This window comes from Rhinoraja longicauda, chromosome 15 (assembly GCF_053455715.1).
Source record: "Rhinoraja longicauda isolate Sanriku21f chromosome 15, sRhiLon1.1, whole genome shotgun sequence".
Classification (NCBI taxonomy): domain Eukaryota; kingdom Metazoa; phylum Chordata; class Chondrichthyes; order Rajiformes; family Arhynchobatidae; genus Rhinoraja; species Rhinoraja longicauda.
Genome location: NC_135967.1, coordinates 26,917,005 through 26,933,609, shown reverse-complemented (window position 1 = coordinate 26,933,609; position 16,605 = coordinate 26,917,005). Strand labels below are relative to the sequence as shown.

General features: G+C 41.4%; 1 protein-coding gene across 1 annotated transcript in view; it reads left to right on the top strand.

Annotated features, from left to right (window-relative positions):
- Nucleotides 1–14,711, top strand: part of sytl4 (synaptotagmin-like 4) — a 58,729-nt gene extending 44,018 nt beyond the window's left edge. Inside the window, exons 12-17 of the mRNA XM_078412344.1 lie at nt 1,650–1,752; nt 2,779–2,940; nt 6,861–6,963; nt 9,287–9,398; nt 11,568–11,776; nt 13,574–14,711. Coding sequence (XP_078268470.1) covers nt 1,650–1,752; nt 2,779–2,940; nt 6,861–6,963; nt 9,287–9,398; nt 11,568–11,776; nt 13,574–13,713 — 829 coding nt within the window. The 3' untranslated portion in view covers nt 13,714–14,711. The remainder of the gene's footprint in view (nt 1–1,649; nt 1,753–2,778; nt 2,941–6,860; nt 6,964–9,286; nt 9,399–11,567; nt 11,777–13,573) is intronic.
- Nucleotides 14,712–16,605: the final 1,894 nt, after the last annotated feature.

Here is a 16,605-nt window from a genome sequence, read left to right as displayed (position 1 = left end):
CTACGGTGAATTGGCAGCATAATGTAGGTCTTTAAATAATTTATTTAAATCCTTATGCTGAATAATAATATCCATGTAGACTGATGATGTGGATATGGTATTTAGTTGGAATTGGCGTTTGTTTTCACTATTTATTGCACGTATTATTTGACTGTTTACTTGTAGGTTAGCACAGTATTTGTTGGATCTGAATCTGGATCTGAGCACTGGATCTGAGTATCTTTTGCACTGTTCCTATCTACTTTTCTGGGGAAATGCATCATGACATCACAGGTGCAGGTATACTTGGCAGTCTGCTGAGCTGTTTACACTACTGTTGTCAAATGGATTAAAATTCCTGTATCTACAAATAGGTTGCAACTAATGTTTAATTTTGGTTATGAGAACTAGAAATGACATTGTTATTGGCCGAAGTTTGAAACTGTCCTGTGTTTGTGATTAGGCCACCTGGTGTGATGCTATGAGGTTGCAGGGTGACTTGGACAGGTTGTGTGAGTGTGCGGATGCATGGCAGATGCAGTTTAATGTGGATAATTGTGAGGTTATCCACTTTGGTGGTAAGAATAGGAAGGCAGATTATTATCTGAATGGTGTCAAGTTAGGAAAAGGGGACGTACAACGAGATCTGGGTGTCCTAGTGCACCAGTCACTGAAAGGAAGCATGCAGGTACAGCAGGCAGTGAAGAAAGCCAATGGAATGTTGGCCTTCATAACACGAGGAGTTGAGTATAGGAGCAAAGAGGTCCTTCTGCAGTTGTACAGGGCCCTAGTGAGACCGCACCTGGAGTACTGTGTGCAGTTTTGGTCTCCAAATTTGAGGACGGATATTCTTGCTATTGAGGGCGTGCAGCGTAGGTTTACTAGGTTAATTCCCGGAATGGCGGGACTGTCATATGTTGAAAGACTGGAGCGACTAGGCTTGTATACACTGGAATTTAGACGGATGAGAGGGGATTTTATCGAAACGTATAAGATTATTAAGAGGTTGGACATGTTAGAGGCAGGAAACATGTTCCCAATGTTGGGGGAGTCCAGAACCAGTGGCCACAGTTTAAGAATAAGGGGTAGGCCATTTAGAACAGAGATGAGGAAAAACCTATTCAGTCAGAGAGTTGTGAATCTGTGGAATTCTCTGCCTCAGAAGGCAGTGGAGGCCAATTCTCTGAATGCATTCAAGAGAGAGCTAGATAGAGCTCAAGGATAGCGGCGTCAGGGGGTATGGGGAGAAGGCAGGAACGGGTTACTGATTGAGAATGATCAGCCATGATCACATTGAATGGTGGTGCTGGCTCGAAGGGCCGAATGGCCTACTCCTGCACCTATTGTCTATTGTCTATAAGGTATGACATCTTTGTCCCAATTATAAGACTCGACACAGCCTGGAAAATCCCTCCTGCACTAACTTAACACTTCTCTGCTCAAGCAGATGTGGCATATTGCTGCCAAATTAAAGACAGTTTGCGCAGTTAGACACTGAGAACTCAAATGAGTATGCCTCAAGGGACCCCCGCTAGGCAGAAGGGAAAGGAACTTTCATCCCAGAATTTGGAGACACTTCAAGTCCAGAGTCCAAACTTTCAACCCATTTTCATTAATTGTCCTAATCTAATTAAAACATGCACATTAAAAAAAAATCTTTTTTTCTGCAGCTATGTGAAGTCTTACCTGTTACCAGATAAATCACGACAAAGTAAACGCAAGACTACAATTAAACGCAACACAACCAACCCTATCTACAATGAAATATTACAGGTAAGGCTTAGGAGGCCTAATGCTTGTCTTTGTAATCCGCACTGAAAAGAATATGTTATTATGAACATATAAATTAAGAGCAGTCCCAACAAACCTGCTCTGCTGTTATTAAGATCACGGTTGTTCAGCTTGTAGTCTCAATTCCACACCTCCATGGTAACCTTTCACCTCATTGCATAGCAAGTATTTATTTACCTAATAATATCTAATGATTATCTTAATGTTATTAAAATGTTCCGCTTGCAGAACATTCTGAGATAAAAAAATTATTTAATCGCTGTGTTAAATATGCAACCATGACCCCGAGTTGCAGACTCGCCCATTATAGGAAATATCCTCTTGTGTTTACCCAGTTAAGATTGTCTATAGTCTATTGTCTTAAAATCTCTCAGAATTTTACATGTTTCAATAAAGTTTGGGTGATTATTTGAGAGAAAGGGAACATAATATTCTACAATGCTCCCATTTATTATAATTCATGCATTTTACAAGATTCTACAGGTGCAAGTGCAGCAGGAAGCAACATGATAAAGGCTATCTGAACTACCTAACAGACTTAAGAATTATTTTTCAGTAATTTAGAACCAAATAATGTGGCAGCAGCACAGACTGGTGAAACATTGCTGGTGGAAGTCAGATTAAAGTGTTAAGGAGTAATTTTTCAGTGTAAAGTTGTCCAAGGTTTTAGAAATACTAAAAGTCCGAAGAAGGGTCTCGACCAGAAATGGCACCTATTCTTTCTCTCCAGAGATGTTGCCTGACCTGCTGAGTTACTCCAGCATTTTGTGTCTATCCTTAAATTGTTAGTCTCCGATGCAGGAAACAAGATTGTCTCTGATGCATTGGGAGTAAGTTTTAATTTCTTTAAAGTGAAAATGTAGAAAGCTTTATCCTTTGCTATGTGTGCCCTGGGAGTCCTCAATTGGACAGGGTGGAAACGATGACATCTGTACTGGACAGAAATAGCTCTTATAGTTGTTGCAGTGGATTTTTCATTGGATTTTCTTTCCTCTCACCACTAACCAGTATGAAATCAGTGAGTCGCAGTTAATTATGAGGACTTTGCAACTTTCTGTATGGCACTATGACCGCTTTGGGCGCAACAGTTTCCTGGGAGAGGTGGACCTCTCGCTGGACATTTGGAAATTCAACAGTGAATCAGAGGAGAGCCTTCCTCTTCACAGCAAGGTAAGGGCAACACTCTTTTAACCTTCAACACATCGTTTAAACAGTACTAGGGCAGGAGACTGCATTCCTTACAAATCTGTTTGAAATTCTGCGAAACTTCACTCAGTCAAAAGGTAAAAGTCTATATTCTTTATATGGCCATTTAGTGTTAGAAGGGAATGGATTTTGATTGTTCTGTATGGTGGAATATGAGATCTCTTTTAAGATTTCAGAAGGTCAGTATAAATAGATTAAATATGATAACGGAGACCGTTTAGAATTTGTCCAGAGTTTCCTTCACCTCTAGAAAGGAGATGAGGAGGAATTTCTTTAATCAGAGGTTGGTGAATCTGTAGAATTTATTGCCACAGACAGCTGTGGAGGCCAAGTCAGAGGGTATTTTTAAGGCGCAGATTGACGGAGTCTTGATTAGCATGGGTGTCAGGAGTTATGGGGAGAAGGTAAGGGAATGGGGTTGAGAGGGAAAGATAGATTAGCCATGATTTCATGGCGGAGTAAACTTGATGGCCTGAATGGCTTAATTCCCCTCCCATAACATGAACTTATAAACTATCGTTGAAGGAGGATGGAAGCTTTCAGGAAAACCTATGTGTATAACAAGATGACACGGGTTCTGCCTTTCATACTCGTACCTCAAGGGCGTGAGATTGAATTTTGAAAGGTTGTTTAATTCGAGTAGTTTCCATATGACAGTATGGCATCACAATAATCTGTATACTAAAACTCTCATTTGTTTGTTTGTTTGTTCCTGAACTACAGCCAAAACGGTACACAATAGTGCGACAATTTTAGACCCAACTTACTCACTGTCATCCCTTTGGTGCTAATGGAAGAGGTTTCATTGAAATCGGTGTTATGTTTTTTAAGTTATTCACATTTTAAAGTTTAAATTTATCTCCTAGGGAGGGAGAGAGGGGGGATGGAGGGAGGGGGAGTGGGGGGATGGAGGGAGGGGGAGTGGGGGGAAGGGGGGAGGGAAAGGGGGAAGGGGAGGTTTGGGCCCTTGGTCTAGTAAATTACTAATAACCACACTAGCATTCTTGGAGATAGCCAGTGAAAGAAATAAAAATATTACCTTTGTGCTAAAAATAGTATGGACTGGAGAATGAAGGTAGAAAATGGTATGGAATACACTGCCACATGTCTCATCTCACCATTTTCTAGCTCTAACTATTACACTTACCCTTAGGATAATTAGCACATCTGCAGATGTTCCCAGAGCACAGTTGGCAATGACCTTTCTGTAATTCAGTCAATCGAAAGAGCATATTGGAGTTGCATTATCTCCGGAGTCAAGAGTGTTTCGCTGTCATATGTACTGGAAATGAAACAATCAAATTCTTACTTTCTACAGCTTTACTGGCACATTGATGCAATAACGGAACAATAAGTATACAATAATCAACAATACAATAAATTACTAATCAGTAAGACTTGGTAACCAAACCATAATAGTGCAAACACTGAAGTAAATTGTGGAACCAAAACAAAATCCATAGCAAATAATTGCTGAGGTGAGATTGTGGTTAGATTGTGCAGTGTGGTTCAAGAACCTAATGGTGGGTTGCTTGAACCTGAAGGTCGCGGTTCTCAGGTTCTTCTAGTACCTTTTTCCCAATGGTAGCAGTGAGATGAGAGCATGGCCAAAGTTTCTGATGATTTTAACTGCCTTTTCAAGGCAGCGGTTCTGCAGATAGCTTTGATGTTGGGGAGGTCACAACCCATGATGGAATGGGCAATGTCCAATACTTTCTGCAGCCTCCTTAGTTTCTGGGCATTCAAGTTACCGAACCAAAGCATGATGCAACAAGTCAATATGGTCTCTATCGTACACTTGCAGAAGTTCGAGAGAGAACTCGACAACATGCCGAATCCCCCAGTCTCCAAACTCATTAGACAGATAAATCACCTATTGCAAAACCTGGATAATCACTCAATGTTACAGGGACTCTGTAAGGTATACAAAAAGGACCATTCAATTCATCAAAGACATTCCTGCTCAAAGGTTTGTGCACAAATTGTATTGTCTTGGCAGCTCTAACTTTAGTTTCCTCACACAGAAAATTTATAAAGACGTAATGAATTTTTCTACCATCAGATTAGCTCTGAAAATGTAGTATTCCAGTTTCTTCCATTGATATTTCTCGATATATTAATTCAACAAGGTAGTAAAGGACAATTCCAATTAGTCACCAGCATGAATTTATCTCTATTGAACTGGTCTATATAAAACATGACAGAGAGGAAAGAGATTCCAAGCATTCTTCATTTTGGAGAAATCAAACTTCAATTGAGTGACCATTTTGCAGAGCACCTGAATATTTTCAGTATTTATTTTAGATTTCCAGCATTGGCATTTTTCTTATTTTGATTTTCAATCAAGTAACATGGTCGCCTCCTAAACACACTAAAGGTTGGCAGGGCTTATTAAATATATTTCTTGTGTAAAGACTTTTCATTACATACATACGATCCAAGTTTAAAAAGATATAGCAGTACCAGGGCTACCAAGACTTGTGGATTTAGAGTGATTTAAAGCACTGGCTAGAACTAATTTATTATGGCATTTATTCTGATGGTTAATAATTTTTGCTGGTTGTTATATGTGTCAAATAAATCTCAGTTAACAAAATTGAACCCAAACCATATACTCTGCCAACATATTGCAGGATGACTGTGTATTTATTTTTGCAATGAGCATTAGCAACAGGAAAAGTACCCAAGTCATAATAGTCAGTCACGAGTCATAGACATAGACATAGAAAATAGGTGCAGGAGTAGGCCATTCGGCCCTTCGAGCCAGCACTGCCATTCAATATGATCATGGCTGATCATCCAAAATCAGTACCCCGTTCTGGCCTTTTCCCCCATATCTCTTGATCCCCTTTGCCCTAAGAGCTAAATCTAACTCTCTCTTGAAAACATCCAGTGAATTGGCCTCCACTGCCTTCTGTGGCAGAGAATTCCACAGATTCACAACTCTCTGGGTGAAAAAGTTTTTCCATATCTCTGTCCTAAATGGCGTACCCCTTATTCTTAAACTGTGACCCCTGGTTCTGGACTCCCCCAACATCAGGAACATTTTCCTGCATCTACCCTGTCCAATCCTCTAAGAATTTTATATACTTCTATAAGATCCCCTCTCATCCGTCTAAATCCAGCGAAAACAAGCCCAGTCAACCCATTCTTTCATCATTCATCAGTCCCACCATCCCGGGAATTAACCAGGTGAACCTACGCTGCACTCCCTCAATAGCAATAATGTCCTTCCTCAAATTAGGAGTACAAAAATTGCACACAATACTCCAGATGCGGTCTCACCAGGGTCCTGTACACCTGCAGTAGGACCTCCTTGCTCCTAAATTCAAATCCTCTCGCAATAAAGGCCAACCAACATGCTTTCTTCACTGCCTACTGAACCTGCATCCTTACCTTCAGTGACTGATGTACAAGCACACCCATGTCTCGTTGCACCTCCTTTTCCTAATCCTACACTATTCAGATAATAATCTGCCTTCCTATTCTTGCCACCAAAGTGGATAACCTCACATTTATCCACAATATACTGCATCTGCCATGCTTCTGCTCACTCACCCAACCTGTCCAAGTCACCCTGCAGCCTCATAGCATCCTCCCCACAGCTCACACTGCCACCCAGTGTCATCTGCAAATTTAAGAGATGTTACACTTAATTTCCTCATCTAAATCGTTAATATATATTGTAAACAAGGTAATAACAAGTCAGAATACAGGGGGGGGAGGGGGGGAGGGGGGGGGGGGAGGGGGGGGGAGGGGGAGAGGGGGGAGGGGGAGGGGGAGGGGGGTCATTACTACAACTTTCCAGATTCTCCTTGAAAACTAATGTAAAGCAATTGTTTGAAAGTAACTTTACACATTTCAAGTCTGTTCTTATAATGCAGGCAAATGAAGAGTCTGGGTATATCCCTCCTTACAAAGGGGAGTTGGTAATTTCAATAAAATATATTCCAAGTACCAAAAGTGCTCCTGCAGACGCGAGTAAGGGTAAGTTAGTAACAACTGTCTGTGTGCATTTTACTTCTAAGTGGTTCACCAAGCTATGAATGTCCACCCATGGAGAAAATGTATTGTGAAAAGATAATGCCCAAGGTTAGAAGCTGGAAATTGTTCTGCGTTATGCAGGTTTAGCACATGCCCACATCATACTGAAGCCTTCCTCCCCTATATGGGAGGAAGGAGGCACAGGTTACTGATTGTAGATGATCAGCCATGATCACAATGAATGGCGGTGCTGACTTGAAGGGCCGAATGGCCTCCTCCTGCACCTATTTTCTATGTATTTTCTATGTATATGTACTAAGGAAGGTCAGAGCCTCAGTTGGATGGGAATGGGAACATCGGTTGCATTAGCACTGAGGATTAAGTTGAAGTATCGGGGGAGGATTAGTTGTTATCAGCTTGGTCGCCGTGGGGATGGCAGAGCTGGGCTGAAGATAGAAGGCAAAAGAAGGAGTAGCAGGAGTAATGAAGATATTATTTCAAAAAATATACTTTATACATAGACATTAGTGAGACCTCACTTGGGGTATTGTGAGCAATTACGTTTGCCATGCGAGAGGAAGGATGTAATTAAGCTAGAAAGGTGTGCAGAAAAGATACACCTAGGATGTTGCTGGGACTGGAGGGTTTGAATTATGAGGAGAGACTAGATCGGTTGGGACTGATTTCAATGGAGTGGGGGAGGCTGAGGGGTTTGCTACTAGAGGTTTATAAAATCATGAGGGGCCTGGGTAGGTAGAAAGTCAATCTTTTCCCCAGGGTAGGGAAGTATAAAACAATAGGGCATTTGTTTAAAGTAAGTGGGGAAAGATTTTGAAGGGGATCTAAGGGGAGAAGATTTTCACAAATACAGTGGTGACTACATGGAAGGAGCTGCCAGAGGACATGATGGAAGAAGGGACAATAACATGTAAAAGACATTTGAACAGATGCATGGATAGGAAAGATTCAGAGGTATATCGGTCGAATGCAGACAAATACAATACAATACAATATATCTTTATTGTCATTGTACAGGGGTACAACGAGATTGGGAATGCGCCTCCCATACGATGCAATAAATTAATTAGCTAGTCAGTATTAATTTAAACAACCCAATGAAACAAATTAGAACAGTTTTAAAACAGAATAAAGTGCAAGTAGATCTGTGCCGGTTCACTGTGCGATGTGGTAATAGCTTAATTGGGCATCTTCGTTGGCTGAGATGCATAGGGTTGAAGGGCCTGTTTCCATGCTTCATGATTCGAACTAAATAGTGAATATGATCAGGAAATGTCTTTCAAACATTCATTGTACCATCTGTTCCATACGTTCCCTTACAATGTGTCAGCTGCATTCACATTTCCTCCTTGAACAATTGAGGATTTGTTATATGTGTCAAAAAGCTACTTTATTCTTAACAAATAAACAGGAAACACAACCAGTACACATTTTATTCCTGCATTCATTGTGCCAAGAAGTTAGTACTTTTTCTTACCAGGCATCAATGTCAGTCGTGCTTCCTCTTTGAACAATACAAGCATGAAGTGTTTGAGGAGCTCCTAAACAGGACCCGGCCTCTCAGTGTTCAGTAGCAGCGGGATCCTGGATTATGGTCCTCCCCATGTAGCCGATGTGGTGGATGCACAGAGCTTTAATGCTTCCCTCAGTACAAGCCTCTGCTAATCAGTAGCTTTCTTATAAGAAGATCCATATGTCAGACTCTATGGTCACAAACATGGCCAGAAGTCTCTTCTAAGGCATAGAAGCATACAGCATGGAACTGGCCCCTCAGCCTGATTTGACCAGGCCAAATAAGATGGCAATCTAAATTATTCCCATTTGCCTGCATCTGAGCAACATCCTTATAAACCTTTCCTATCTAGGTACCTGTTCTAGGTACCTGTCCAAATATCCCTTAAATTGTGTTATTTTCCAGCTTCAACAACTTCCTCTGGCAGCTTGTTTCTTTTTGTCAAATTCCAAAGTATTTGTGCATAAATTAATTTCCAGGCCAATGTTTAAATTATGCACAGCCTCGTTGTAGAGATTTTGTTTATGATTCTGATGGGTTGCATTTAATCCAGGAAGAGAAAAACCTGAATCATAAGTATGGCACTTTGATTCCTGGGTGATTTGAGATAATTAGGACCAGACACACCCAGTGGATGATTTTTCAATGGCAGTAATTTAAATAGAGTTATGTTGACATTGTTCCAATATTTCCTCCCTGTTTCTTCATTGTGAGTCATTGGTTTGACTCCACCTCCTCTACCATGTGGCTCGCATGTATGTTGATGATAACCTGTTTCCATTGTTTTTTTGGCAGGTAAGAAAGCCACAAGGTCAGTAGAGGGTGGAGAGCTGCAGGTGTGGATTAAAGAGGCCAAGAACCTTGCACCAATGAAAGTAGGAGGAACTTCAGACACCTTTGTCAAAGGGTAGGAATTGTGGTGCTTATATACAATAGGTGTACGTTATTAACTAAACATCAGTGCTTTAATTGAACAATGCTGATCAGTATCTGTGAATTTGAAAGTGAGTGAGGAGACTGACTGAAATGAGGAGCAAAGCACAGAACATTTACTGGAACCATCAGCTGGTTCAAAACATATCTGTTTGTGTTGTAGAGAGCTGTAATCTTCACTTCCATAATCAGTTCGAGGCCACTCCTAAGGAAGAAAGTCTCCAACAATTGCAGTGAACTCGCTAAACACATAAATCATGACTGATATAAGGTTAAAATGTCAAGTAGGGGCTTTGCATTCCCGAGGCAGATCTGTCAACACATGCGTATCCTCAGACCCTGCACTTTGTGCCACGGCATATCCTCATCCACTTCACAGCATTCATTTCAACATCTTACTGTCATCCTGGTCAGTCAACAAGGAAGGCATTTCTGCCCTGCTGCTTCCCATCATTGCTCTGTCCCCAGTTATTGTATTGGATTTGCAGGGAGGAGGGAGAGGGCATACACTATAAATAGGTAGCTACAAGCTATAAAGGGGAAGAGAAATAGTGTAAAACCATCAGGCCTTCTGCTGACTTATATAAACATCAGAAACATAGAATTATTGTGAATTTACAACACGAAGGGTGTCCATTTTGTCCATCTTGTTTTAGTCCATAGCCCTGCAGGTCATGACTCAATAAGTACTCACCCAAGCACTAATTAAATGTGATGAATGTGCCTGTAACCCCCAACCCTTTCAGCATTGGGTTTCAGACCTCTCCCATCAGCTCAGTGGTTTGTTATATTTTCATCTCAAATCTAATCACCTAACATCTGTAAACCTGCTCCTAGTTTTTCATCATTCTGCACAAAGAAATAGGTCCTTCCTTTTTTCATTATTGAGACCCCTAATCTAAATTCAGTTTCTTTTCTGGCCTATCCATTCTAATGAAAGTAACCCCAACATCCAAACCTTCCCCAAAACTACAGTTTTCCAGTCCTGGCAATCTCTTTGCTAATCTTCTCTGCACCCTATCCGGAGCAGTCACAGTTTTCCTGTAATGTTGTGTTTGGATATATGTGCAGTATTGAAGCGGGGTCTAACTTGTGTTGGTATGACCGCACTTGCCTACAGTCTCAATTTATAGCTCAGCTCAGGCACTTTGTATGTCCCCTCGTGTCTTTTGCATCAATCAGATATTGCATGTCGGAATTATGAAAAGGGATTTACGGACATAGGCGATGGTTACTGCTTTTAGCATTAGAGAGTTGACACAACATATTTCCTGCATCGCCCTGTTGAAGTGGAGGGAAACCTTGTAAGATTCTTTACGCGAGAAAAGCAGATAGCATTAAGTCAGAATTTCCAAGATATTTAATCACAGTGCAATGTGAAGGAGGATTTGTGCAGTGAATAATTTGGGAGAGAACAATGTGTTAATCCCCTCGGCCTGCAAGGAATGTTGATGTGTTATCTGTGATAAATGAAGCATTGAGCTTTTTTCATCACTGGTCTTGCAATTCATGCAATGAGAATTGTATTGTGCTGTTCCTCCCCCATTGCTTATGGCATTCTTTCAAACACTTCCTATTTTAAAAAATCACAGCAGTCATTATTTTCTTTGTCACATGTCTTTTAAGGAGAATCTGTAAATAAAAATCTCATTCATTTATTTTTTACTCATTCTCTCCCACCTTCCAATGTCTTATTCTCCTCTTTGGATCAATCTGAGGGTCTCTAATTGGAAGACATATTTTTAAAGTGCCACCAAACTCGTGAGTCATTGATTACTCTTATTTCCCCCGCTGCAGTCTTCAACAATTCTCATCTCTGTCTGAAGGTTTCCTCAACAATGGGCATGCTAAACTAACACTAATTTATAGACTGACTTTGCAGTTTTTTTGTGGCTGATATTACAATTTCATTGCCATTTCATTTACTCCAAAGTGGCCTTGCCCACAAGGATTTTAAAAAAACGTCAATGATGACTGTCAACATTCTTTTTATTACTGATATTTTACAGATCAAGGACATTTCCTATTCAAATTCTTTCACAAATTAACAGTTTATTTTATCAATGCTAGAAGGCTGATGGTGAAGAATTCAATTTTCTTAAACACCTCTAATTTGCCACTAAAGGTAAAATTGATGTTTCAGGTACCTTCTACCGTTCAGAACCAAAACATCCAAGCGGAAAACTCCTGTGATGAAGAAGACGTTGAATCCTCACTACAACCACACCTTTATGTACAATGGCATAAAAACTGAGGATTTGCGGCACATTTGTCTGGAATTGACCATCTGGGATAGAGAGGCCCTGTCATCCAATGACTTTCTTGGAGGAGTCCGTCTTGGAGTTGGAACAGGTAGGCAAAGACAAATGAAAGAGGCCCAAAGAGGATAGAGAAATTGAGAAGAGAGATTCACATTTATTGGTTTCTCCTGAATTGTTTAGTAAGACAGGGATGCAGTCAGAATTTCTGAGAGGAACAGCATTTAAACTTAAGTTGTCCATCATTGTGTACATCTTCAACAGCAACTTCAGGCAAGTGCTGAAGGCAGCGATTATCCACAAGCTGCTGCCTGAGTCATGTCATTTCTTGCTCTATAAACTGTGTGAAATGTGCATCTTACTCACTGATGCCAGGAAGTTTGTATACTTTCAAAGCAAATATAAATGAAACACAACACAGTTGGGGTTAGTCCCTTTCAATCTGAGTATGTTCTAAAAATTATTTGTATCTTAATTGTTTTCAACTCCTCCTCAAGCTTAAAAGGTTAATTTTTTTTTTTAGCATGATGATGGATTCTCTCAGTTTTTAATTGTTGAGATTTTAAAGTATTTTTCACTTTTTCTCTCTCATCCTTAAATTTCCACAAAAAAAACTATCAATTCCACACAGATCTGCTTGCATGTAGCTGAAAACTGTGCCAATGTTTAAGAGTTCTGTCCAAGAATACATAGGTTCCACATTTCCAGATACAGATTTCCAGGGCTCTGCTGATGGACTCCATGTGAAGTCCAAAGGTGTGACAAAATGTCCATAGGTTTCCTTCATTTCCAATGAGGCTGTCTGCTGTTCATGTGCCAGTTTAGACTGAAGCAGGAACACCAATCCCATCCAATTGAATGAAATAAAGCATTTCAAAGCAGAAGGGTCATTTACTTTTATTAAATTATTTTTTGCTAGTTTTCATTTTTAAACTGAGTGTTTTGAATTTCGTTGACACTTTTTGTTATCTGATAAGCCTGTGGTCAGAACTTAACCAGTTGTCAAACAAATCCACGATCAGGGCTTGCCCTTTACAATTGGAATGGTCCTTTCCTCACTTGCCAGCGTGAACAAAAAGCATAGCACAGTACAATATAGGAACAGGCCCTGGGGCCCAAATGTCTGTGCTGAACATGATGCCAAGTTAAACTAATCTCCTCTACCTGCATGTGAACCATCTCCCTTCATATTCATTTGCCTCACTAAAAGCCTCTTAAATCCCAATATTGTATCTGCATCCACCACCACCTCTGGCAGCGCATTCAAGGCACCCAGCATTCTGTGTAAAAAAAAAACTTGACCCACACATCTCCTTTAAACTTTGCCTCTCTCACCTTAAAGTTATGCCATCTAGTCATTGACATTTCCACCCTGGGGAAAAGGTTCTGATTCTCTAGCCAATCCATGTCTCTCATAATTGTATATACTTTATCAACCTCCGATGTTCCATAGGAACCAAGCCAAGTTTGTCCAACCTCTCCTTATAGCCTATACTCTCTAATCCAGGCAGCATTCTAGTAACCCTCTTCAAACCCGCCACATCCTTCCTGTATTAGAAAGACCAGTACTCTGCATAATACTCTAATTGCAGCCTAACCAAAGTCCTATAGAGCTAACAACATGACTTTCTGACCCTTATACTCGCTTGGTGCAGGTCGCATGTGCCTGCCCTTTCCATGCTGCCCTCAAATGCCCTTTGAGGACACCATCATTTAGGTCTGTAATTTAAACCAAAATGCAGTGCATTCATCATGGCATTAAGATCAAGAATGGCCTTTCCATTCTAGTCGCTGGTTAATAAAATCTTAACATTACTACTGATAGAAAATTGCCACAGTGGAATTGCACCTGAATTTCTCCTCCAACCACTTTTTGCACATTTTATTTCAGGAACGAGCAATGGGCAGCAGGTGGAATGGATGGATTCGACCGGAGAGGAGATCAACATTTGGAGCAGGATGACCCAGTATCCTGGCTCCTGGATCGAAGGAACTCTGGCACTTCGTCCAGATATGACAGGAAATATATAAGCAACAGATTTGGGTCAAACATCACATTTGCATTGTGTGAAGGTGGAATTCTATAATGTTATCAAACTCTAAGTGCTCTGGCACATGAAAATAAATCCACACAACCTTTTCTACCAATTTGTCCTTGAAAAATCAAATATATTTTATTTACTCAAGAACTAGTCACATCTTCCCATCCCCACTGTTTTCTGCTTTCTACTGATTTATCTCTCCGTTCCTCTGTGGTTCACCCAATCCTCCCCATCCCCAGGTACTTTCCCCCACAGCCTCAGGAGATACAACACCTGTCTCTACACTTCCCTCATCTCTGTTTAGAGACCCCAAAAGCACTTCCAGGTGAGATAGATGTTTACTAGCACCTCCTCCAACCTCTATTGAATTTGGTGCTCTTAATGTGCCCTCCTCTACATAGGTGCGACTAATTACAGACTGGATGATCTCTCCTCCAGATCCCGCTGGAGCTCCCCGTTGCTAGTCATTTTAATTTTCCTTCCTAAATCTATATCGACCTTTTAGGTTTCGGCCATCTCCACTGTCAGAGTGAGGCCACAAAAAATTTGGAAGAAAACACCTTGTTTCCTGCTTGAGTACCCTACATCCAATGGTTTGAACATTGAATTTTCTAATTTCAGGTTAACCCCACCCCTCTCATCTATCCTGTCCCTCCCTCTCACACACCTTTTTTCTCCCATTCCCTTTGTCCCCTTCACCCAATTTCTTTCCTCTCTTCCATCCACTGATCTTTCACTGCTTCCTGCTCAATGTCGCTTATTTTCCAGTTCCCCTTCCCCTATTTCCTTCTGTTACTATCTCCACCCATCTCTCCCCACCTAACTCATCTGCCAATCACCCCCTCGCTTAATTCCATCTATCACTTGCTAGTTCTTGCTCCACCCATTTCCCACATATCTCCCAACCACCTTTCACCTCGACTTCACCAATCGAAGAAGGGTCCCGACCTGAAATGTCATCTATCCACATCCCCCCCCCAGAGATGCTGCCTGGCCTGCTGAGTTCCTCTTGTGGTTTGTTTTTTGCTTTGCTAATTCTTCTTGTAGACGATCCAAGATATGAACATAGAACGTACAGCACAGGAACAGGCCTGTCGACCCACAATGCTGTATTGAACATAATCTCCACTCCCTGCATAACTATGTGCCTACCCAAGAGCCTCTTAAATGCCACTATCGTATCCGATTCCACCACCATCCCTGGCAGCGTATTCCAGACACTCATCACTCTCTGAAACGAAAACCTTGTTAGTCAAAGAGTCAGTTGATACAGTGTGGAAACAGGCCCTTCGGCCCAACTCACCCACACTGGCCAATAATGTCCCAGCTACCCTAGTCCCATGCCTGCGCTTGGTCCATAACCCTACAAACCTGTCCTATCCATGTACCTGTCCAACTGTTTCTTAAACAATGGTATAGTCCCAGCCTCAACTACCTCTTCTGGCAGCTTGTTCCATACACCCACCACCATCTGTGTGAAAAAATTACTCCTCGGATTCCTATTAAAAAAAATTCCCCACACCTTGAACCTATGTGCCCAGAACTGAACACAATATTCTAAATGCGGTCTCACCAACATCTTATACAACTGCAACATGACCTCCCAACTTCTATACTCAATATGCTGACTGATGAAGGCCAAAGCGCCGAAAGCCTTTTTGGCCACCTTATCTACCTGTGACTCGACCTTCAAGAACCATGCACTTGTACTCCTAGATCCCTTTGCTCTACAACACTACCCAGAGGCCTACCATTTACTGTGTAGGTCCTGCCCTTGTTTGCCGTCCCAAAATGCAACACCTCACACTTCTCTGTATTAAATTCCATCAACCATTCCTCTGCCCTCCTGGCCAATCGATCCAGATCCTGCTGCAATCGTTCACAACCATCTTCACTATTTGCAAAACCACTAACTTTTGTATCATTAGCAAACTTGCTAATCTTGCCCTGTATGTTCTCATCCAAATCATTCATGTAGAATATAAACAGTAATGGGCCCAGCACCAAACCTTGTGGCACACCACTAATCACAGGCCTCCATTCTGAGAAGCAACCTTCCACCATCACCCTCTGCTTCTTTCCATGGAGCCAATTTGCTACCCATTCAGCTATCTCTCCTTGGATCCCATGAGATCTAACCTTCCAGAACAGCCTACCATGCGGCACCTTGTCGAACGCCTTACTAAAGTCCATGTACAGCTCTGCCCTCATCAACCTTTTTGCTCAGGTCCTAAAAAAAATCAGATTTGTGAGACACGACCTCCCATATACAAACCATGTTGACTGTCCCTAATCAGCCCTTGCCCATCCAAATGCCTTTATATCCTATCCCTCAGAATAGTCCCCATGTGTACATCTGTTCTGTACATCTTTAAACTTTAACCTCTGACCTTAAAGCTCTGCCCTCTAGTCTTTGACATTTTATCCTGGGAAAAAAGATTCTGAATGTCTACCCTATCTATGCCTCTCATAATTGTATACACTTCTATCAGCTCTCCCCTCAACCTCCAACATTTCAGATAAAACCGTAGTATGCCTAACCTCGCATTATAGCCAAGACCCCTAATCTAGGCAGCATTTCTCCAGAGATGCTGCCTGACCTGCTGAGTTACTCCAGCACTTTGTGTCTTTTTTTGTAAACCAGCATCTGCAGTTCTGAAGAAGGGTCTCAACCCGAAACATCACCCATTCCTTCGCTCCAGAGATGCTGCCTGTCCCACTGAGTTACTCCAGCTTTTTGTGTCTATCTTTGATTTAAGCCAGCTTCTGCAGTTCCTTCGTACACATCTGCAGAGCCTTTCTCTGCATTAATCTCATCTGCACCTTTCCAAAGCCTTCCTATGATGGAGCGACCAAAACTGCGCACAACACTCCAAATGCA